Source organism: Manduca sexta, chromosome 20 (assembly GCF_014839805.1).
Source record: "Manduca sexta isolate Smith_Timp_Sample1 chromosome 20, JHU_Msex_v1.0, whole genome shotgun sequence".
NCBI classification, from domain to species: domain Eukaryota; kingdom Metazoa; phylum Arthropoda; class Insecta; order Lepidoptera; family Sphingidae; genus Manduca; species Manduca sexta.
In genome coordinates this window covers 9,219,776-9,244,202 of record NC_051134.1, presented here as the reverse complement: position 1 = coordinate 9,244,202, position 24,427 = coordinate 9,219,776, and the positions used below count along the sequence as shown (strand labels likewise).

Below are 24,427 nucleotides of genomic sequence, written 5' to 3'. Positions count from 1 at the left end.
GAAGCTATAAAATAATAAAGAGCTACTACGCAAATCGATGTAGGTACATACCAGGAGAGACGTACAAAATTTACTGCTTTTATATTGCATACAGCGAGCGACCAATTCGGACGCCTGAAGATGATTCCATGACTTGTTGTGTATCTCCAGAAATCGTTTTTAACACATATATAGATATATGCAATCTGCAACTACTGGACATAATAGGACTGAACATCTCATGTCTCAGGATGACGAGCATAGTGGAATACCAAACAATACTTTGTAATTCAAGGTGTTGAATGATTTTTCCACTGTTTATAGGCGGTCGTATCGCTTAGCATCAGGCGAACGGCAAGCTAGTCTCGTCATTCAAAAAATCAGGAATAAAGTTCCTTCTAAAGTGTTTCTTCGGCGTTGTGATATGTACTATTCGAACGAGGCTTAATTTTGTACGGTAGGCTGCGGTTTAATTGTGCCCTTGGCATTGTCGACGTCCATGGTGACAGTGACCACTTATCTGTGTATATCTCGACACCAACAATTTATACTAAGCTAACTCAAAAAACCGTACTTTACAGGAGAGGCGTTTAAAGGGACAAAACGTGATACCTTTTTTATTAGTTAAGATACTTATTTGAAATTTGGCACCCTTAATGATTAACTTATTATTTATAATTCCTCATATTTATTTTTCCTTAATTATTTATATTTTTTAAATTAGCGCAAGTTAGCCGTATATACATGTAATTCCTCAATAAGATTATACATACCACACACGTCTAACTAATGTTAGCGTAGTGTGTTACGGGAGACCACAGTCCTAAAGAAGTGTTATTTTTATTGCGTTGCAGTAAGAAAATTGGAGAATATTATGCATTAAATATAAAATTAGGTTCTTATATATATTCACAAGATATATAATTATAAATTCCTATGCTAAATAAAAAAATATTTAACTTAGCCTTATTTTATCGGCACATGCTTTTCTGGCGGATACCGCATTAAAAGCCGACAAATTATACATAGCGTACTATACATCGACCTGTGCTCTAAGTTAGCGTATCATTTAACATTCTATTGAGCTATAATACACGTTGATTTGTATAAATTATAGATGAAATTATGAAGATAATATTACTCTATACAGGTTGATGTATAATGAAAACAAAAATAGTATATTAATCAACTTTTTATTAAAATTACAGGTAAGTACTTTCTTATTAATTTACGATAAGGGATAAAGTTTAATCACAGTTCGACTTCGTATATTATGATATCTATCTCAAGATTGCACTTAATATTGTTATTTAAAAAAAAAACAAAACTTCTAATTAGTAAATATAAATCACATAATTTAAGCAGTAGGTTGTAATCATTGAGTACTTCTAAACATTCAAACTGTGGGGCGTAGGATCGGCACGGAACGCCTTTCCGTCCCCACAATGAGTGCTGGATTGCGTGAAGGGAGGTGGCAATGCCAATTAATAAGGCCCGGGAGGTTTTATAGCGTATATTCACTATTCACACACGTTAAATAATACAATGATCCGGCGGACACACTGTAGCGGCGTACGTTTCGCAGTGCGGCGTGAGCGGTGCGGCATGCACGTCGCTCTCTCTTTTTCTTGCACTGTTTTTCCTGGCTGGAATACTTCAGGGCTTCTTGTTTTTCTTCCTTTTCTTGACTCGAACTGAACTTGCTGGAACCGGAACTGCTGAATGCCAAAATTGCACTCGCTTATATATAACCCGGCTATCCCGTAGGGAGAGCCGCCAAAAATAGAGCCTTTTTGCAGCCTCATTTTCACTTCCTAGCTTTCACTATTTTACAAATAAAAGTTGGACCTCTGGAGTCCCCTAGGCGAAAGTTACACGGTTTTATAGATAAAACAAATACCTATAACTACACATAAAAATAATACGCCTATGTGCGATACGAAAAAGTTACAATAACAAAACACAAGAAAATTGTCTACAGACGACGCACAAAGGCCTTAAAAACGCTATTTACTATGATATGAATTTATATACAATGCCCATGTTTACGACATGGGGTAGGCAAAGGCAAAAACTATGTCTATGTAAAGTTCCTACACTGTCACTTCAATATCTCGGTCGTGAGATCGCTTTATAACGTACTACTAAAAAACAGTCACACACACGTGCGCGGGCGCATTGTCCGTCCCTCTCTGGGTGTGTCGTTTCGCTCGACACACCTACTGCGCATGCGTGAATGCGCTGTCTCGCTCTTTTCGTGTGTGCGTCCTGCACATTCTCCCGCCGTGTATCGCCCAGCGTCCAGGGGGCGATACATTATGTGGACGTGCAGGACGTGCTCGCCGCCGATTGCGGCGCCGCCTCTTCGTTGCCGCTGCCTCGTTGCTCGGGCGCCGCAGGGTGCAGGAGGACGATCTTCTTCACGGGGCGTCGTAGCACGCCTCCCTGCATGGCTACGTCCACCGTGCGTGTCACGCCGTCAGGTCCCGGGTGCGTAGCACAGATGCGGCCACGCACCCAAGTGTTTCGTGGGAGCGTCCCGTCCACGATGCGCACGACGTCGCCGATGTGTAGCTCTGGTCCCTTGCTGCGGGGCTCCCGCCGGTTGCGGAGCTCGGGAAGGTACTCTCGTAGCCAGCGGGTCCAGAACGCGTCGGCCAGTTGCTGCGACGCTCGAAGGTCGGCATGTGTGCCGTAGCCGTGTTCGGCTTTGCCTTGGCCGCCAGTAACGTGACTGTGACTCGTCCGTCGTCGTCCTCGGCGCGCCAGTAGAGCGCGGTCGCGTAGGCAGACTCGCTGGCGTCGGTGAACACGTGGAGTTGGAGTTTTTTCGCTCGGGAGTAGCCGGGATAGCAGCGCGGCACTGTTACGCCGCTGAGTTGCTTCAAATGGGTGAGCCAGTTCACCCAGGAGGCGGACAGTTCGTCGTCGATCGGGTCGTCCCAATCGGTGCCACGTCGCCACACCTCCTGTAACAGCTGTTTAGCCCGCACAGTTATCGGCGACACCAACCCTAGAGGATCAAACAACGACATTACTATTTTCAATGCTTCTCTCTTCGTGGGTGCTTCTCGCCTCAGTAGGTTCGACGGTATGCGGGCTAAGTCTAGGTTGAACGCCAACCTGTCTTCTTGTGGCCTCCAAATAAGGCCTAGGACTCGTTCCGTCCTTTCTATTTCCACCGCTTCAGATGCATTGGGCGATTCGCCGAGCGCCTTCAACACCGCGGGCGAGTTACTCGTCCACTTTCTTAATTCAAAGTGAGCTTCTCTGTGTATGTTACGCACCTGAGTAGCGATTGTTATCGCCCTGTGTTCATCTTCATAGCTGTCGAGGTAATCGTCCATGTAGTGTTTCTTCTTGATCGCCTCGACGGCCTCAGGATGCGTGTGTCGGTGTCTCTCCTCGTTGCGATTCATGACGTATATCGCCGTCGCAGGAGAGCACGATGCTCCAAAGATTAATACCTTCATTCGGTACACCTCTGGCGGCCGGCTATCTCGGCGGTTTCCCCGCCAGAGGTAGCGCAGTGCGTCGCGATCTTCCTCGCGTAGTCCCACCTGCATGAACATCTCCGTGATGTCCGCTGTCACGGCGACGGGATGTTCCCGGAATCTCAATAACACTGCGGGAAGAGGCTGTAACAAATCCGGCCCTGTTAATAAATTCTCATTCAAAGTCGTACCTTTTGTTTTGGCTGCTGCGTCGTGTACAACTCGCAATTTTTCGGGCTTTAGAGCGTTTACGACTGCGAAATGCGGCAAGTACCACGTCCTTGTAGTGTGGGACGTGTGTGGCGCTATTTCCGCGTAGCCCTTCTTGACTAGGGCCTCCATGTGCTCTTCATACCTTTCTTTAAGGTCGGGATTCTTGTCCAACTTGTTTTCTATGTTGTGTAGCCTTTTCAGCGTGTTTTCATAATTGTTCGGCAATTCCACGCTGTCCGATTTCCACAACAGGGCCGTCTGATATCTTCCCTCCGGCGATCTCTCCGTATGTTCGTTCAGTATCTTGAGCGCCTTCTCGCCGAGGTCGTTCTTGGGCCTGCGGGGGTCTATAAACAGGTTGTCGGATGTTATAAAATCTCGCAAAAGTTCTCTGTGCGTTCGTCGGTCGTGGTTTGACCGACGAAATTCACTCTGTGTCCCAGAGTCCGAGTCCGGCTTCCATGTATCACCCAACCGAGCGGCGTGAGTGATGCGACCGGTTGATGTCTCCTACCTGACCGTGTTTTCGTGGCGAGGAGGAGATGCCAGTTATCCTGGCCTATGAGGATTCGGGGTTTCGCCTCTTCCGCTCGTTTAGCGGACAGTAGGCCCTTCAGGTGTCCGCAATCCCGTATCGCCTCGTCCGGGATGCGCTGCGCCGCCAACTGGAGATTGTCGACGGTGCGTGCTTCGATGCGAAGTCGTCCCCGGCTTCCTTCAATGTTAAACTTGACGCGCCGAGAATTGTTGCGTGTCTTCCTCTCCCCGTCGTACGTTGCTATGTGGAGTGGTTCGTCCGGTCCTTCCGCGCCGATATCTCGAGCGAGTTCGTCGTCGATGAGGCTCACCGTCGATCCGTCGTCGAGTAAGGCGAAAGTGCGAGCCACTCCCGCCGGTCCTGAAATGCACACTGGGGCTATTTTTAAAAAGGACATCTGTGGCATCCATGTTGAGTTCACTGCTTCGTTCACTTCGCCGGGTGCGTCGGTGATCTTGTTTTTTCGCTCCGAGTGCAGCAAGCGGAGATGTAGATACTCGCACCCGTTGATGTCGCATTTCTTCGGCTTGCATGTGTGATGTTTGTTCCTGAATTTCAAACATCTGAAACATAATCTGTGCTTCTTTGCAATGTCCCACCGCGCGTCTATGGCGGCGTCGCGGAAGCGAGCGCAGTCACCCATCGAGTGCGTTTCTTTGTTACACACACTGCATGTCGACCGTTTATCTGCCACAGTCGTGTGTACCCGCTGCCGGCGTGGTTGTTCGCCGCCGCCGAATCTTGCCGGCGAAGCCTTGTCCGTAATGACTTCAGGCGTCGCGAACGGGCTGCAGAAATCGGCTTCTCTTCTTATGAAGCGACAAAACTTTAATAAATCGGGCTCACCTCTATGCTGTGCGGCGGCGAACTCGTACCACTGTCTTTTCAACGTCGGAGTTAGCTTCTCCATAACTGCCTTAGTTACCTCCGGGTTGTAGAGGTAGAAGGCACAGTCGAGCGCTTGTAGTGTGCCCACGATGTTTTCTATTTTCGTGGCGAATGTGCAGATGTCTCTCGGCGTATCTGTAAGACGGGGTAGCGCGCGTAGGCGCTCTATTTCGGCTAAGGCGATTGAGTCCGGGCGCCCAAAGCGCGTTTCCAGACTCTTTAACACGGTGTTCGGGTTGGCGTTGGTTATAAGCAGACCCTGTACTGCTTCCTTGGCGATGCCCCGGAGGCTACGGCGTAGCCGGGACATGTTTTCCAACGTCGTGAAGTGGCTCATGGACTCTAGGTAGGCCGCTCTATATGTGAGCCAATCGTGATGATCACCGTTGAACGTAGGCAACTCTGTGTACCTTAAAGGTTGCCTATGCTGTGCGGCTTGCACAGCTTGTGTTATGGCGGACGCGAGTTCTTGATACTCCGTCCTCGGTCGCGATGCGACCAACGCGCCGTCTTGCACTTGTTGCGGGTTAGGTGTTGATTGCGGTTGCTGCGAAGCTGAGTTGTCTCGTAGCCAGGCTGCTACGACGGGCGGCGGTTGCTTCGTAGCACGGTGTTCGTCGCTCCGTGCGGCGATTACAGGCGGCGGCTGCGTAGCTTGTTGAGTTCGTTGCCACGATGCGGCTTCAATCGTTGGCACTTCAGGCTGCGCAGTCGGGTTCACTGAAAATGGCATAAAAACGGACGGATTATTTGTTTCGGGCGTTGTGACGGGATGCGTCGGCGGGTGCACGGCACTGGCTCCCGCCGGGTTGTCCCATGATACGGCAGCGATCACTGGGTCCGATGACTGTATAGGGGCTTGCTTTCCCGTCACAACATCGGTCGGTCGGCTCTCGATCGCGAGTAATTGGCTAGTTTGAACCCAACTATGTACTCGGCAATCTTGTCCGGCCTCCGTTATGACGGATTCGAGGTCGTCCTCGCTATCCTCCGCCTCGATTTCAGCTAGCTTGGCGGCCGCTAGCTCTATTTTCAGTGCGGTGAGTTCGGCCCTGGCCTGTGCCAGGCGGCGTGCCCTTGAAGCGTGTTTAGTTGACGACGCTGCTTTGCTTCGGGCTCGCTCTTGCGTCGATTGTTCCGTTGCGGCGGCAGGTTGCTCCTCCGCAGCGGTGCAAGGCGCGGCTTCCCGAAGCGTAGCGGTGTGTGTCGCTGTGCTCTCGGCGATTGTTTCTTCGGTTGCTTCAGTTGTTCCGGTGACGGTCGCCGACGTCGCTGTAGCGGACGTCGCTGTCGCCGAAGTCGCTGTCGCCGAAGTTGCTGTAACAGACGCTGATTCCGCCCGCCTCCCGGTGGACCTTGTAACTGGCATCCTTCCCGCTCACGTTAATCCGGCTCGCGAAGGACCAAAATGTGGGGCGTAGGATCGGCACGGAACGCCTTTCCGTCCCCACAATGAGTGCTGGATTGCGTGAAGGGAGGTGGCAATGCCAATTAATAAGGCCCGGGAGGTTTTATAGCGTATATTCACTATTCACACACGTTAAATAATACAATGATCCGGCGGACACACTGTAGCGGCATACGTTTCGCAGTGCGGCGTGAGCGGTGCGGCATGCACGTCGCTCTCTCTTTTCTTGCACTGTTTTTCCTGGCTGGAATACTTCAGGGCTTCTTGTTTTTCTTCCTTTTCTTGACTCGAACTGAACTTGCTGGAACCGGAACTGCCGAATGCCAAAATTGCACTCGCTTATATATAACCCGGCTATCCCGTAGGGAGAGCCGCCAAAAATAGAGCCTTTTTGCAGCCTCATTTTCACTTCCTAGCTTTCACTATTTTACAAATAAAAGTTGGACCTCTGGAGTCCCCTAGGCGAAAGTTACACGGTTTTATAGATAAAACAAATACCCATAACTACACATAAAAATAATACGCCTATGTGCGATACGAAAAAAGTTACAATAACAAAACACAAGAAAATTGTCTACAGACGACGCACAAAGGCCTTAAAAACGCTATTTACTATGATATGAATTTATATACAATGCCCATGTTTACGACATGGGGTAGGCAAAGGCAAAAACTATGTCTATGTAAAGTTCCTACACTGTCTGTGGCAGTTTTCTAGCTTTTTTGTATCACATATTTGGCGATGATTTTCCATTATTTCGCGTGATTACCTCAGAACTCATCCAGTAGGTCAATACGAGCTTCTTCGCTTGTATTATTATGACATTGCAGACGATAATTGACGCAACCGACTTTAATGTTTCTTGGTGCTTTCGTTTCTCCTTTTTAGGTGGTATACTCCAATCCTTTATTACACAAAAGTTTTCTCTTTCTAAGTAGCCACTCATCTTCAAGTTTACGTTTGAGACCTACATCAATATTTTTTAGATCTACATTTATTGTTTTTTGGGGTCGATACTGCTGAATAGTCACTATTATTAAATGCTACAGGCGAAGAAATTGAATTACTGGGAGTAAATATTGTTGATACTGAACCTGTATTCCCACTCAGGTCGCTATTCATATAAGAATCGAGAAGACTTTCCTGGGCTGACCTACTGATTTCAGGTGTGAGTGTTCTATCTTCGCAAGTCGGTACCAAAGTATTCTTTAAACTTTGTGAAGATTCCGAAAAATCACAATAGGGTGAAGGTACGGGGGTATTATGTATGCAGGTTTGGTGAATAAATATTATGTGGAACGTGGTTTAAATTTATATCTTATAATCATTTTCGTAATTGACTTTATCTTGGCTTGTGGAACTGGATATAGAATAAGCATGCTCTTGAATAGGCTCATCCAACATGATGTGATTATACAAAACCACAAATTCAGGATTATCAACTTCGGCAGGCAATGGCAACGATTATAGAATAATAGGCATAATGTATTGAAATCATATTATGATTGTTTTATAACAAATAAAACACATATATGTAAAAAAAACAGTTAAAATACCACAAATAAACTAATTAACATACATTTTTACATAAGTATTTCAACGTAAAAGTCGCTAAGTCATGCATTTTACAAACATACAAATATAAACAAACGTATTAAAGTACGCTAACTAAGTGTTAGCATAGTGTTACACGAACATTGAGTTGAGCGGCTCAAATTTTTAAAAAAACGTACTGTTTTACTATAAAACATATTTATCTACTTTGACATACATTATAATTTTTAATAACACATTAAACTTACTTTTCTCAACAGTAGGAAGCAGTATCTCTCCATTTTTATCAACACTGCTCAAAGAATATTCCTCCTTTTTGGTTAAATCCACTAAATATTTAGCTCGTTTTCGTGACATTTTTGTAATAATAAAGTAACACTAACAATAATTTAAATAACTTGTAACAATGAGACTATCAATCATGATTTACTGACAAGGTTTTTAAAATCTCGCGATCACATCTTTTTTTTTTTTTTGGTTTCGCGGAGAAAGTCCCTTATTACTACCGCCCAGCCTTCATGGGGGGCGACTGAGCGGTTATGCTGGGGTAACCGTGCCTTACGGCCCGGCGTTGAGCCGCCCGGATTTGATGGCGACCTTCGGGCGACCGCCGGGCCGAGTCCCTAACCCTATATACAGCTAACCTATGCACGGCCTACCAGCTAAAACTCCGCGGTGGCCCTCTTCGGCGCATTAGGGACGACTGCGGGCTTCCTCTGACGGAAGTGTCTAAGTATTCGTCCGCAGCCGCCCCTGCGCGGTGCCGCCTTGCGGCCCGTCTCCTATGGGGGAGGGGGGGGCTCAGAAGCCCCGCGCACCGAAGAACGCCCTCGGCGTCTACGGCAGCATGAGGCCAACTACACGCTGCCGTCCATCCCGGGGGTCAACCGAAACATGTGCAAAATTGCACAAAAATGCACTAGGGCGGACAGCCCCCTTCTGCCCGCCGACGACCCCCTTCGTGGTCGTGGTATTAGTCGCCTCTTACGACAGGCCGGGGATACCGTGGTGGAATTCTCCAAACGCCCCCATTCCACAGGGCGGGAAACGCCGGTCAGTCGTCCACCCGGCGCCTCCTTCGTCTTCTCTGACGGCGGGAGGGATCCTCCCTCTCTCGATCCCTCTCGGCACTCTCCTTCTGCGAGAGGACCACCTCGCAGAAGTGGGCCCCGCGCGCCAGGCCTCCCGACTGCCGACCATGGAAGCGACCACGGCCGGCAGCGAGAGATCTCCTCCGACGACTGAAACGAGAGCGCTGCGCTCCTCGTCCCAGGCTGGGCAGGACTCCAATGTGTGTTGGGCCGTATCCTGCGGGCAGTTGTCACAATGGTGACACACGGCACTTGCTTCCTTTCCTACTATTTGACACAGGTACTCACCGAAGCAACCATGCCCGGTGAGCACTTGCGTCAGGCGAAATGTCGCCGCGCCGTGGCGCCTGTCCAGCCACTGTGCAAAGACAGGACGCACTGCCGCGATGGCCCGAAGCCCCGCTGACGGGGCCTCCAGCCTGAGACGCCACTCCTCCACGGCGGCTCGCCGTAAGGAGGCCCTCTTGGCCTCCACCTCCTTCGGGGCCGGACGCTGCCCGCTACTGAACGACTCCTCCCTCCAGTGAAAAGCGTCGAAGAGAGATTTGGCGTCCAGATCCCAGGGCAGGAATCCAGCCAAAACACAAGCCGCCTCGTACGAGACCGTGCGGTACGCCCTTATGGCCCGCTGCGCAACGACCCGCTGCGGACCCCGCAGGAGAGCGACAGAACGCCCCCTCAGGGCGTCAGCCCAGACCGGAATGCCGTACAGTGCCATGGACCGCACGACCCCGTGGTACAACCTTCGGCAAGGGATACCGGGACCTTCCAGGTTGGGCAGCAGGCTAGAAAGAGCGCCCGCTGCCCTAGACAACTTTGCCTTTAAACTCTGAAAATGGGCGCGGAATTTCCACCGGCTGTCCAAGGTCAAACCCAAATATTTCATACTTTTGCCGATGGGAATCCGCACCCCCTCAACCACGATGTGAGCACCGGCCGGCGGCCCTCTCCGAGGCCCGTGAAAACAAATGGCCTCGGTTTTTTCGAGGGCCACCTTCAAACCTAATCGCCGAATTCGGCTCACTACATTGCCGGTGCCCACCGCCGCCAGGATCGCGGCATCCTGGAAGGTCTTGGACGTCGCCGTGACAAGCGTGTCATCCGCATAGCACGTCACGCCGACGCCCCGGAGATTGGCACCACGGAGCACCCAGTCGTAGCCGATGTTCCACAAGAGAGGGCCTAGAACCGACCCCTGCGGGACACCGCACGACATCGCTCTCCGGTGCCACCCGTCGGTGCCTGGATAGACCACGTACCTGTCAGAAAGGTACGCGTGCACCAGACGCCTGAGATAGGGCGGCACTACGTGGTACCGCAGTGCCTCATTGATGCATGGCCAGGGGAGCGAATTAAACGCATTGGAGATGTCTAGCGATACCGCAATAACTATTTTACCCCTGGCCACTGCTTCCTCCGCCTGCGACTTGACCCGTAGAATCGCGTGGATGGTAGAGCGTCCACACCGAAACCCGTACTGACAGTCGGCCAAGTTTGGACCGACCCTCTCGAGGTGCTCGACGAGGCGAGCATGGATTATTCGCTCGAAGAGTTTGGCGACCTCGTCGAGCAACACGATGGGTCGGTAGGCCGACGGCGACTCTGTGGGTCGTCCTCCTTCTTCAGCAGGACGAGCCTCCCGGTTTTCCAACGCGCCGGGAAGACGCCCTGCTGCATACAGGCGGAGAACAGGCTGCGGAGCCGCGGCCCCAGGTGTTCGAGGGCTAGCACCCAGGCTTTCCCCGGGATGCCATCGAGCCCCGGGGCGGTATTCTTGCCCCGCAGCCGAAACACTGCCGCCCGCATTTCCGCGGGCGAAACCTCCGGAATATCCCTTGCCGATAACTCTAACGACGAAGACGCCACTTCCGGTGGCGCCATCGGTGGAGGAGTGGTATTCTCGGTGGTCGGGAACAAGGCCGCGACGACGTTGGCCAGAAGTTCTGGCTGGAGACTCTGCGACAGCGGGGGCGCCGCTGGACGAAGCTTATTCATTACTAATTTGTAGGGGCGCCCCCCACGGGTCCGCGTCGAGAGTCTCCAAAAACTCCCTGCGTGCCGCGACCTTGGCTCTATGCACGGCCACCCGCAGCGCTCTCTTCGCCTCCTTGTAGAGGCCGTAGAGCTGCCGCTCCCGGTCTTCGTGTGTACTACTTCTGATACGGCGACGGCGATGCCTGGCGTATCGACGGCGCGCAGCCACGCAAGATGCGCGCAACTGCGCTAATTCAGCCGACCACCAGTACACCTGTCGCCGCGGAGGATGACGGAGGGCCCGAGGCATGGCGGCGTCGCAAACATCCGACATTGCCACCCCGAACCACTCCGCCTCCTGCTCGACCCGCACCGGACCCTCCGGCACGGGGAGCCACGACACTGCCAAAGCGGTCAGCCCTAGGGCCTCCTTATCGAGGCGCCGTAACGCCCACCGCGGGCCGTCCTGGTTAGGGGCACTCGGTCCACCACTGTTGGGCCGGATACTCGAGGATGCGGAGACGTCGAACCTAATATATCGATGGTCCGACAACGTCTCCACGCCCACGAGGACTCTCCAGCCCTGGACACGACGTGCGACGGCGGGACTCCCAAACGACAGATCCACTATGGACCCGCCGTTGTGCCGCACGCACGTGTTCACCGACCCCCTGTTCAGGACGGCTAGGCCGACGGAAATCGCCCAATCCTCCAGGACCTCACCGCGAGCGTTGGTCGCCGGCGAACCCCAGACTACGGATTTCGCGTTGAAGTCGCCGGCGACAATCGCCTGGTGAGGTTGGCCCTGCTCAACCAGGGCCCCCAGCCGAGCGAGAAACGATTCGAACTCGGCCAGGGGTCTGTTGGGGGAGAAATACACTCCTACTACCCACAAGTCCCCCAACAGAGCCGCGACGCATCCCTGGCCCTTCTCGACTTTTGTGAAGGGCGGGGAGCCAGCGGCACCCTGGGTGATGATGGCCACCAACCCGTCGATGTCCCCGACCCAGTTATCGCGGGGCGGGACAAAATACGGTTCGGCGACCACGGCCACGTGCACCGACCACTGCGCCAGGCTTTGGGACAACAGGTCCTGGGCGCGGGCGCAGTGGTTAATGTTCGCCTGGAGGAACTTGAAGTCCATTATTGATGGGCGATTTCCTCCACATCCATCTCGGCCACTGCCACTGTTTGCGGTGGGCTCGCCGCCTGCGGCTGGGACAGAACCTCAGCCGTGGCAGCCGGTCTCCTGCGTGGGCGACGCTGGGATTTACGGGAGAAGGCAGAACACGCCTTCACCCGATTCGATGCCCGGCGGGCTTGCCAGCTGCGGCGCACAGGACGCAGTTAAATTTATCTACACATTGTCGGGCTTTGTGGCCCGGTTTGCCGCAGCGGTAGCACAGGTCACTGCGATCTGTGGGTCCTGCGCAGCCACCTCGTACGTGCCCTTGCTCGAGGCAGCGGTAGCAGCGCATAGGCCGTGCCTCAAGGACGGTCACTCGCGCTATGACCCAACCTATTTTGAGCCGTCCCGCCTTTATTTTATACATATAAAACAACATATTTTAAGCAACTTGGCATAAAAAACGATTTTACCTAAACTTCAAGTTAGCGTAGTATAAATTGTTGGTGTCGATCTGATCTCCGTTGAGATTGGCTGCCGTGGCCGAAATTCGACTAGGGGAGTTTTATTTATAATTCTATTATATTCAATAATCTCACTGCTTCTTTGTTCATTTCGAGCCACCTACTATAATTATATTTGTTGTAAATATGGTATATGTTCTTAGTAATTAAATAAAGTTAGTAAAAAGATGTTATTGACACGAGTGTTTATTTCGGACTAAAGAGAAGTAACTATGGCAAACAAAATACAATTAGTTCTACAAATAGAACATATAAAAAATAATAAGTCACGACGAAGGTTACAATCTCCAACAGCCGCCCTTAATCGCAGTTGTGACAGAAACAAAACAAATAAAATAATTAAGTTTCTAAACCTAAGTTAACTACACATCGTTTGTGTGCTAGAGGTCCGAGGGCCTTCGTTAGTACATCAGCAGGCATATCGTTACTTTTATATATTCTAACTTAACAATATTATTAGATACCTTTTCCCTAATAAAGTGAAACCTAGTATCTATATGCTTCGTCCTGCTGTGGTGTACAGGATTTCGAACAAGATTAATGGCACTTTGGCTGTCAGAAGCTAAGTTAACTGAACAAAGTATACCTGTTATCTCGTATATAAACCGACGTAAGTAACACGCTTCCTTCGTGGCAGACGCTAATGCCATATATTCTGACTCGGCCGAACTTAACGCAACAGTAGGTTGCTTCTTGGATTCCCATGATACTGGACCTCCACTTAACTTGTAAACATAACCGGTGTATGACCTTCTGTCGATTGGACAGTTTGCCCAGTCTGCGTCACAAAAAACCCTTTAAAGGTTCTCTATTCTTCCTGTAAACCAATGAATAGTTTAGGGTACCTTTTAGGTATTGCAGAATCCTTTTAGCAGCATTCCAGTGTTCTTTAGTAAAACACGTATTAAATTGACTTAAATAGCTCGTGGCGTAAGCGATGTCTGGTCGTGTGTTTACCGCTAGATACATGAGGCATCCTATTAAGTTTTGATAAGGATAAGACTCACCGACTTGACCATACATTCTTTTTTCCATATTCTTTTTAATTAATGGAGTATCCACGGCCTTACAATCCTTCATATTAAATTTTTCTAATATAGAAAGAATATAATTTCGCTGGTTCAACCTTATACTCTCGGAATCACTTTCAACTTGTAGTCCCAAATAACATTTCAGTATTCCGAGATCTTTTAATGAAAAATATTTCGACAAATCATTCTTGACAGTGTCAAATGTCAAATCAGAATTAAAGAAGACTATTATGTCATCAACAAAGATTCCTAATATTACAAGTTCTTTACCAAAAGTTTAGTATACACACAAGGTTCGGAAGGAGTTCCTATGAAACCTATTTTAGAAAGCGTTTCATTTAACTTTTTATTCCAAGCTCGCGGTGCCTGTTTAAGACCGTAAAGAGATTTCTTCAATAAACAAACTTTGTTTTCTTTACCCTTTTCAATAAAACCAAGAGGTTGCTCCATGAAAACTTCTTCTTCTAAATCTCCGTTAAGGAAAGCTGTATCGACATCTAAGTGCTTCATTCTCAACTTCATATCTGCAGCTATCGCAAACAACGTGCGGAGGGAAGAATGACGAATCACTGGTGCGAACGTCTCCTTGTAGTCTACACTTTCAACTTGATGAAAACCTTTGACGACGAGTCTCGCTTTATACTTGGTAATATTACCATAAGCATCCCTTTTAATTTTGTAAATCCATTTACATGGTATAACCTTTTGTTAGGTCTATCTACTAAATTCCATGTATGGAGTTTCCTTAAGGAACTATACTCATCAACCATAGCATGTTGCCACTTATCAGCATCATCGGCATGAGTAGCTTCATAATATGTCGTAGGCTCATTAGAATCTACCATTGACGTATTGTAAGCTTTATAAAAATTTGTTGCTTTTCTATCTCTGGAAGGGTATCTGCGCTCAGGGTGCGATTCCTGTTCCAAATTCGCTGTCACTTCTTCCACACTAGGCAGCCTTAAGTCACTGAGAGACTCTCGCTCTTCCAGAGTCACTGACTCTTTTGCACTTTCTAGATTTACTGGTAAAGTTGCTTTAGCCGCCGGGCTGATATTCTCATCACAGTCATAGAATTGACAGTCATGATCAAACTCAGACTCAATCTCTTTTTGCTCATCAAATAACAATATAGATTCTGACTGTGCGACAGATTGCTTCTGCTTTAGCGCTGTAAAGCAATTTTCAAAAAAGGTTGCATCTCTGGATATAATAACTTTTCGTGGGTTAGCAGGATCCCTAAAAATATAAGTGCCTGGAGTTTCAGAATAACCGACGAAAATTGCTTCCTGTGCCTTGACATCTAATTTCTTCCTGTGACAAGAAGGTATATGGACTAGAGCTCTACAACCAAATACTTTTAGATGGCTAAGATCACCTTTTCGTCCATACCATTTGTCATAAGGAATTTGTCCACCTAAGGCTCGATGAGGAGACCTATTCTTAAGGTAAATGGCAACTTGGAATGCATCTTCCCAGAATGCTTTCGGTAGTGAACTTTCAGCTAGCAACGTTCTTGCCTTTTCTGTTACCGAACGATGGGTGCGTTCCGCTACTCCAACTTGCTGAGGACTATAAGGCGTCGTTGTTTGATGTTCAATACCTTTTGAAGCAAGATAATCAACAAACTCTTTATTCACGAACTCCTTACCTCCATCAGTCCTAATTGCTTTAATTGTTTTATCTAACTGATTTTCAACAAAACATTGAAACACACAAAATATATCTTTGACTTCTGTTTTAGAAGAAATAAAATAAGCAAACACTTTTCGCGTATAATCGTCTACTATTGTCAACATATATCTATTTCCTTGAAAAGAAGTTGTAGACACCGGTCCCATCAAATCCATATGGATCAGTTCCAAAGGGGAAGTAGCCCTATTAAACGCTAACCTTTTGAAAGGTTTTCTTGCTTGTTTACCTTCCACGCAAGCGATACAACTAGTTTTATCTACTCCTGTATACTTTATACCTACCTTGTGATTTTTCAATTGGTTCATGCCTATACGACACAAATGTCCTAACCTCTTATGCCATATTTGATAACTATCCTGACAACCAGAGTGCACATCTTGTGTCAAAAAATATCTGCCACATTCTCGGAAACATTTACAGTACCATCTAAAACGTACAGTCCACCACAGGGCGAGGCATGAGCAACAGATTCACCTGTAAAATTAAAAGTATCAGATTTATAAAAGTTACATCCATTTTTATCAAAAACACAAATAAAACCCTTTTCAACAGTTTTATATACAGATAACAAACTAGCTTTCAAATCTGGTATATAAGCAACATCACTAATATTGTTGACCACGTTCTCGGGCGTGTTTATTGAAATATTTCCAATTCCGCAGCACTTAATCTGTTCTCCATTTGCGACAGTAACAGTACCTTGATTCTGTATCGAGATATTCTGAAACCAGTCCCGTCTAGAAGTCATGTGTCTAGTACAACCTGAATCTACATAAATTATGTCCTTTCTTGGGTTTCCAGAAGTATTAAGACTTGTAAATATCGTATCATTGGTATTTACCGCATTGCCTTTCTCCTTCTTGTTTCTCTGTGGACAGTCTGGTCTCTTATGTCCAGGTATCTTGCACTCATAACAAACTATATTCTTCTTCATTGACTTAGGCTTCTTTTTCGCATGAAAAACAGAGTCTAATGACGTAGCCACATCTTTGGACATTTCATTAAGCAGTTTTGTTTTCACCAACTCTGTAGTCACGTCTACATTACAATTTTCTAAAGCCATAATGAGAGGTTCATACCTTGGAGTTAGACCTCCCAAAAGTATTGCAGCAATAGACTTGTCCTCTATGACTACATCAATATCCGCAAGATCCTGTGCGGTTGACATAACTGCGTTAATATATAGTTCAATATTTTTGAACTCTGATAGACTCAACCTGTACAGTCTACGCTCCAAAAATAATCTTCGTCCTATTCCCTTATCTTCAAAGGCTTTTTGCAAACAAGTCCATGCCTCAGATGCAGTTTTCGCACATCTTATATGGGTTATCGCTGCATCTTCTACTGATAAGCATATCTTTGCTAATGCCTTTGCGTCTTTGCGTACCTTTGTAGAGGCATGGGTTGTGTCTCCATTTGGGTATCCACCGATTGTTTCCCATAAATCCTCATGGATAAGGTAATTTCGCATCTTGAACTTCCAAGTTGGATATCCATCTTTTATCCTCAAACAAGGAAATGGAAAAGATGTGATCGACGCAGGGGAATTTTTCATACTCGAAACATCTCCAGATTCATGTGACATTTTCAGACTATTACTATTTCCTAGTCACACAAAAAAATATATACAACTTTATTTTACTAAATAACGTGAAAAAACTAAGAACTAAGCGTTCGTGCTGATAACGTGTTGTAAATATGGTATATGTTCTTAGTAATTAAATAAAGTTAGTAAAAAGATGTTATTGACACGAGTGTTTATTTCGGACTAAAGAGAAGTAACTATGGCAAACAAAATACAATTAGTTCTACAAATAGAACATATAAAAAATAATAAGTCACGACGAAGGTTACAATCTCCAACAATATTGCACACCTAAAACCTCCCTGTCAGTGCAAGCAATAAGTTCAGAAAGTTTTATCTCGATCAAATGAATGGAATGGCAGCAATAAATAAGCATTTATTTATAGGATATTTATGCGGCCGGCATATTGGTAAGACACGCGCCCATATCGCTGCGCATCAAAAGCTGTTCATACTTTAAACTCATATAATGAAACGATTTCTATATTATTACTATACAGCTGGGAACTGACCTCTACTACAGAGAAAATTTAGGTTTTAGTCAACCATGCTGACCTCTTTCGAGTTGACAGACTTCACATATCTTCAAAATTTTTATGGAGAATTCTTAAGTATTAAGGTTTCCTTGCGATGTTTTTTTCGTTAAAGCGATCTCGAGAAACAAAACACGGAACTACAAAGAGTAGGAGTATATTATGGACCGACGGATATTCGTCTCCACAATTATATTCCCAACTAGGCTATCGCACTATCCTATCCTTATAATTATCTACCATGATGCTTTACATTCTTACACTTAACATACAGTAAGGTAGTGTGGTGACCTAACATAGCCTGGTTACTACAAAGCCGAGGTTTGAAAAACTTTATGAAATCATTTCAAATAATGCGGATTCATATGTCTACCACCAAAACCTAAATTGCATCTGCGACTAGCTCCAAAGGTACTGACATTATTTTATAAACAAAAATAAAATACATTTCATTATTTTTACCATTGCAACAACATACCTAACATTGGTGTTTGGCATTAAATTATTGGTTATATTGTTTTTTTTACTTATTGTTATATTTTCATAAGATTTTATTGAAATCAAGTGAAGTCCATTCATGCCCCAATTCTATTTTTTTATAAACATATTTTTTTTAGAAGTTATTACCGCCTTCAAAAAATATTTAACAGGTATAAAATGGTTACTTTTGCAGTTGGTGACTAATTAAATTAAAACATTATCTTAATATAATAATAATAATAAAAATATCTTTAAAATAAAGAGAATTGACCATAATAATAATATCAGCCCTGTATTATATACTTGCCCACTGCTGAGCACGGGCCTCCTCTACTACTGAGAGGGATTAGGCCTTAGTCCACCACGCTAGCCTAGTGCGGATTGGTAGACTTCACACACCTTCGAAATTCCTATAGAGAACTTCTCAGATGTGCAGGTTTCCTCACGATGTTTCCCTTCACCGTTAAAGCGAACGATAAATTCACAAAGAATACACACATAATTTTTTAGAAAAGTCAGAGGTGTGTGCCCCTGGGATTTGAACCTGCGGACATTCGTCTCGGCAGTCCGTTCTACACTCAACTAGGCTATCGCCACTTATTATCTTCATACATTTATGGATTTATTTAATTTCCCAGCATTTTAAATTAGTAGTACTAACATTAGGACGTAAATTTAAAATTACTTATTATTGTTTTATTTTTCAAAACTGACACGTTTGTATTATATATCTATGATTCGAGTTATTGTAAATTGTTTTTTTTAACAAGATAAAAATGTGATTTCTTTTAGTCACGCTATGTCAAAATTGCCCTATATATTTTATACTATCATGCAATTAATTAAACAAATCATATATCAGCCATCTATCCTGTTTAAAGTTTAAAAAGTGTAATATTAAATGGCCCCTCCCTTAATTAGTGAGGAATGTGTTTAACCCAAACCGCCACCAGATGGTGTCAGTGTCAAATATCAGAGAAAACTACTCTCCGCTTTATATAGAGGGCGCTGGAGGTCCCAGTCCCTAAACAGCAGACCATGGGAGTTTTAAAGGATAATTATAATTTTAAATGCGATTAAATATCGTCTCTTCATAAATACAATTTTATAAAATTTCCATTTAAAAACACTGATGTATTCGTAACTGAAATAATGCTCCACATGACGATGCTTACCCCATCAGGCCTCTATCACATCACGGGATGGATACAGACCGACGGATGGGTCGATTAGTCAAATCCTCTCTTTTGAAGCGGTAAAATACATAAATAGTTGATAAGGAAGTATGGTATGTGAAACAAAGTCCACCAGCCACATAAAAACAAACCTCGCTTAGAGATATCACTGAATATCCGCCTAGCTGAATCACCATGCGTTGACTCCACTGTAATTTCATCACTTAAAATAACTGCCTATAACGAAACAAAAGTTATAAAATAGGTATACACATAACTAGCTATAATATTCATCAAACCAGAACAGCACGTACCTACTGCTGCGTGACGTCTAATAAACGTGACATACGGACCTAGTAAACTATAAGAAGGTTAACAAGTATACTCACATTACATGATAAATGGGCTTCTTAAGACAAACGCCGTCTGTGTCGCAAAACCCGCCGCACGGCGCCGCGCACGCCTTGGAGCAGACAGCGGGCCGACTTGCATTCTTCGTATAACCTTTATTGCACTCACAAACATTTGGAGCAGAGCAAACGCCATTAACACAAGCTTCTTTACAAACTGGCTTGCAGGCACCGGCGATCTTCTCAAACCCGTCTCGGCACACACATGTATCAGTACATTCCCCATTATCGCAATCCTCGCAGAACTTCGCACAGAAAGTGGCGTTCACAGCGCTGAAGCCAGGCAAGCAGACGCAACTGTGCGGCGCAACACACGCTGCGTTCACGCAATCACACACCGGCTGGCATGTGTACGCATCTTTACTTCTATAACCGGCGAGACATTTGCATGTGTTGGGGGCCACGCAGGTGCTGTTCACACATTGCTGATCACATTTGGGAATGCATTTGAGTTCTGAATCGACGGTGAAGCCTTCGTCGCAGAGCACGCAATGGCTTTCGTTGAAGCGTTGGTGGTGTGGCAGGCATTCGCAGGCGTTGTCTAAGCATTGCGCCCCGGAGCACGGCGGGTCGCACGTGGGAATAATGCATGAGTTGTGGCGCAGAGGGTCCAGGCTCAGCGGCGGCTCGCACTGGCACACGTCGGGCGCGATACACGTCCCGTTTATGCAGCCTGTACTGCACACTGGCACGCAGATGTCCCTCTCGCTGTCATGTTGCCAGCCGTAGCAGCAGATCGTTTGATTTTTCCACGTGACTTGATTCTAAAACAATAAATTATACATAAATGGAGCAATCTTCATGGGGGAAAGGTTTGTAGATTATGGCGGCAAGCGAGCCAAATGACCTTCTCGGTTAATAACGTATAAAGTGCCTTAAAGGAATATAGGAATGGGAGGTTTGGGATACCTCACTGTACGAAACGGAGCAACAAGATACCACTTTTATATCAGTTTATTAGAGTTCACTGCTAGGGAATCCATTTTCATATAAGGCCCCCGGTATGGAAATATAATAGAGTACAAAGAATATAAGCAGTAACTCAAAAACTTTACGTTTTTCTGCGCTAGTACCTTGCGCACCTTTTACTTGGAGTTTACATTTCTATCAATCAAAATGTTATTGACATAAAAACTTTTATTCACGAGACATTAATATATATACAAGCTGTCATTATTATAGAAGATGCATTTATTTACGCTGTTTGTCTATCGCATATTAACAATAGTACTTATAAAGTAAACGTGTCCATTCGTACGTCTGGACTTACATACTACCCAGATAAAACCTTTAGTAAATTTAAGTATGAAATATAGTGTGTCATTACTAGAGATGAAACGGATATCCGCTGACTAACCGGTATCCGCCCTATCCGGCGGTCTAAATACTATCCGGCCAGATACGGGATATTTTGCGCCTATTCGGGTATCCGGCCGAAATACTGGACTAAAACGAACGAATTATCTTTAGGTTATATTTAGTTATTAATAAGTATCTTAGTAAGAGGGATTGAATTGCGTCGCAAGTCGTCTAAACTGCTATTCGTTACATCTCTAGTCATTACTTTTAATGCGAAAGGTGTAAATTATCTTTATTAAATTGTTAGCTTTCAAATAGACGTCGCACTGCCGATCTTTAAACTATATTTTCATAATCATTGTCGATCAAGCCATTGGCCATAAAAAGTTCAAACGCTATTTAGAACTTTGAAAGAAACGAGCAACGTTGCTTCTCGCTTGGCACTGCAATACATGCTTTGACGCATGCCTAACGCCTGAGCACAGGTTTAAATTGGGTTTAGTTTTAATAAATCTAGTTTCTAATAGGCCGGCATAATTGGGTTGACTGGCGAGTGATATCATCACTCGTCACTTGATCCTCTACAGGGCGGCATTACAGTTACCATCAGGGGCAGAAATGTCACAGTGCCATAAAAAAAAATGTCTTTCATATCCAACGTCTGTTTGTTAAGTTATAAATTGTATTATGCCAAGATGTTTCTGTTTCTTGCCGCTAGAGGCGCTTATGTTGCTTTTATTATCTGTGTTCTGCGTTTTCGAAATACTGTCCTGTCTGTGGTTCGTTCCAACAATAAATGTGCATTTGTAATAGCAGAATTCTTACTTTAATTCGTTAATAATAACCTAAACCCAATACTGTTCGTGAATAGGCACTCACCACAATCTTCGCCTTCTGAATGAAGCATTTTGGCTTCCCACAATACTTCTTGGTCCTTACAGAGTAGGTTTTTCTTATTGACTCCTGAAAACTGAAAAAAAAATTATTAGTCGTTAAATATTGATTTAAGTAGATGGTTAGAAAAAATATTATGAGTTTCGTAAAGTATCGACTTGTGATGGTTAGTGTTTTGTGCCAAATACTGCAAGCATTTGTATTTGAAGGATGTTATAGCCAGTATTAATAAGTGGCTATTACGTCTTTCATCTAATGTCTAGTGGTGAACACGTGGCCCTGGGCTAAGTCGCTTGGATTCAACGCTCTGATTTTTTAAACTGGGCCTGTATTCCCAGTAGTATATCCAGGGGAATATGCTACTTCGCTGTTTAGAAATTAAAATTCACATCTATAGATTTAGGGACTGCAAGTTTTCTTTGTTTCCGAAATACTTACAACCAACCACTACCGTCAGACACTGACTACCATCCAACAAGCAATTAATAATTCTATTACCACTGACAAACAAAGCACAGTTTAAACTAGTGGCGTTAAAAGCTGACCACCATCCAACAACCAAATAATATTTCTATTACTACATACCAACGCCCAGCATAAACAAATGTTAAAAAATGTGTTCGTGTTCCTTCCTCTACGACATGTAAGGATACATCGTCGGGCACTAAGAACAGATTTTTATAAGTTCACTGATAGTTAAGTGAAATACAAGAGCTAACAGCTATGTGATATTATGATACTTAAAATGAAAAAGTTTTTGAAATAAACCCAGCTATTTATGTAGAAATATTTCGATGAGTAAAATTTACCTTTGCTTTATTACGCATACGCCTTCATCGCCAGCTTTCAAAGCTTCCGATGTAGACGCAAAGTACACAATAAACACCAACAGGAATAATTTTGCACACATTTTTACGATATTATTAGTAATTATAAAAACTAAAACTGCAATATGCACAATAACATTTTGTCCAAAAACACAGGCCGTTATTTTTTCATTCCATATTTAAATATTTTCTTTTTTCATTTATTTAAGGTGGTAGCTCAAGGTCCATTTTCATACATTTTGTTTCGGCTTTAATCTGGGTAACTAAACAAGTATTGGCAAGTAAAGAATTTAAATTCACGTCTAGTTAGTGATTAGTTCTCGCAGTTGAAGAAAAATGTAAAAATAATTAATAATCATGGATATTTCTGCCTTTAAAATTTCGTCATATTAAATTTTAAAGGCCGAAATATCCATGATTATTAATTATTTTACATTTTCTTTCAACTGCGAGAACTAATCACTAACTAGACGTAATTACAGATGCCAAACTGTATGAAACCACCTTAAATCACAACTATCTCCTTTTTACTATAAACTGAAGCGCTTTTAAGCATGAACAATCAGAGTATTCGTTACATCAGAAACAACTATTTCGTGACAATGTCCGGTGTAATATGATAATACTGCTATCATAACTTCGTTTTATACAATAGCCTAATTACATAACGACACCCAATAATGGAACTTATCACATTACACTAAAGTGTAATTGACAATTAAAAAATGCTTCAGCCTGCGGTCGGACGTTGTCATAGTATTTCATTATTTTATAATTTTATATTCTCGGTCCTTGATTTGAATCATCACATTATGTTTGTTTATGATTCCGTAGGCTATTGGATTCTCTTTATAAAAGTCATATTTAGCTATGAACACCAGACTGCATGCAAACTTGCCCGCTCACGGCTTGTTCTATCCGCGTACCTTAAGGAATTTTGGGCCAAGACAACATTGTACATTATACACATCTTTTATTACTTTAAATGGCGAGATGAGCTTACCATTCGCCCGATGGTAAGCGATACGACCGCCCATAAACAGTAGAAACACCATCCAATACCTTGAATTACTAAATATTGTTTTATATTCCACTGCGCTCGCCATCCTGAGACATGCGATGTTAAGTCTTATTATGTTCATCAGTTACACTGGCTATAGTGTAGTTTTAGATTTAAGTAAAAGCGTAACTTCTGCGCGCTCTCTCCACACTTCGCCGAGCTAATCTATCATAATAGTTTTCATATTTCGGATTCTATAGCGATATGGGTATTTATTACAATCCTAGAGAATAGAGGTCTCGTTTTTGGGGCGAAGACCCGTACAAACCATTGCATGAATTGCTCTGCGTTCGTCACCCTCAGACATTAGATGTTAAATCTCATACTGTTCTGTAATAATCCTAGATATAATGACCACTTGCCTTAAACCTTGCCTGAGACATAAGATGTTAAGTTTTATTATGTCCAGTAATTACCCTGGCTACAAGGTCCTTCAATACGGAACACACTGCCGCTTGACGGCGGACATAGCCATTGCGGCAATACCCAGGCGGACTCTCGCATGAGAGACCTAATAAATAAATAATCAACTAAGTTTAACGATGTACAATCATCGTTACATTTAGTTGATGGAGTGCTCGGGGGATTTTTTGAACTTGTGAAAAACCAGCCCCGAAATGTGTGTCATCACGCGCAAAATAAATTTAA

General features: G+C 44.8%; 1 protein-coding gene across 1 annotated transcript in view; it reads right to left on the bottom strand.

Moving 5' to 3' along the window:
- LOC115446290 (multiple epidermal growth factor-like domains protein 11) overlaps positions 1 to 22,917 on the bottom strand; it is a gene marked incomplete at its 3' end in the record, with an annotated part of 36,843 nt that extends 13,926 nt beyond the window's left edge. The window contains 3 exon segments of the mRNA XM_037440676.1: positions 19,679 to 20,463; positions 21,878 to 21,968; positions 22,702 to 22,917. Of these exon segments, the coding sequence (XP_037296573.1) occupies positions 19,679 to 20,463; positions 21,878 to 21,968; positions 22,702 to 22,802 (977 nt within the window).
- Positions 22,918 to 24,427: the final 1,510 nt, after the last annotated feature.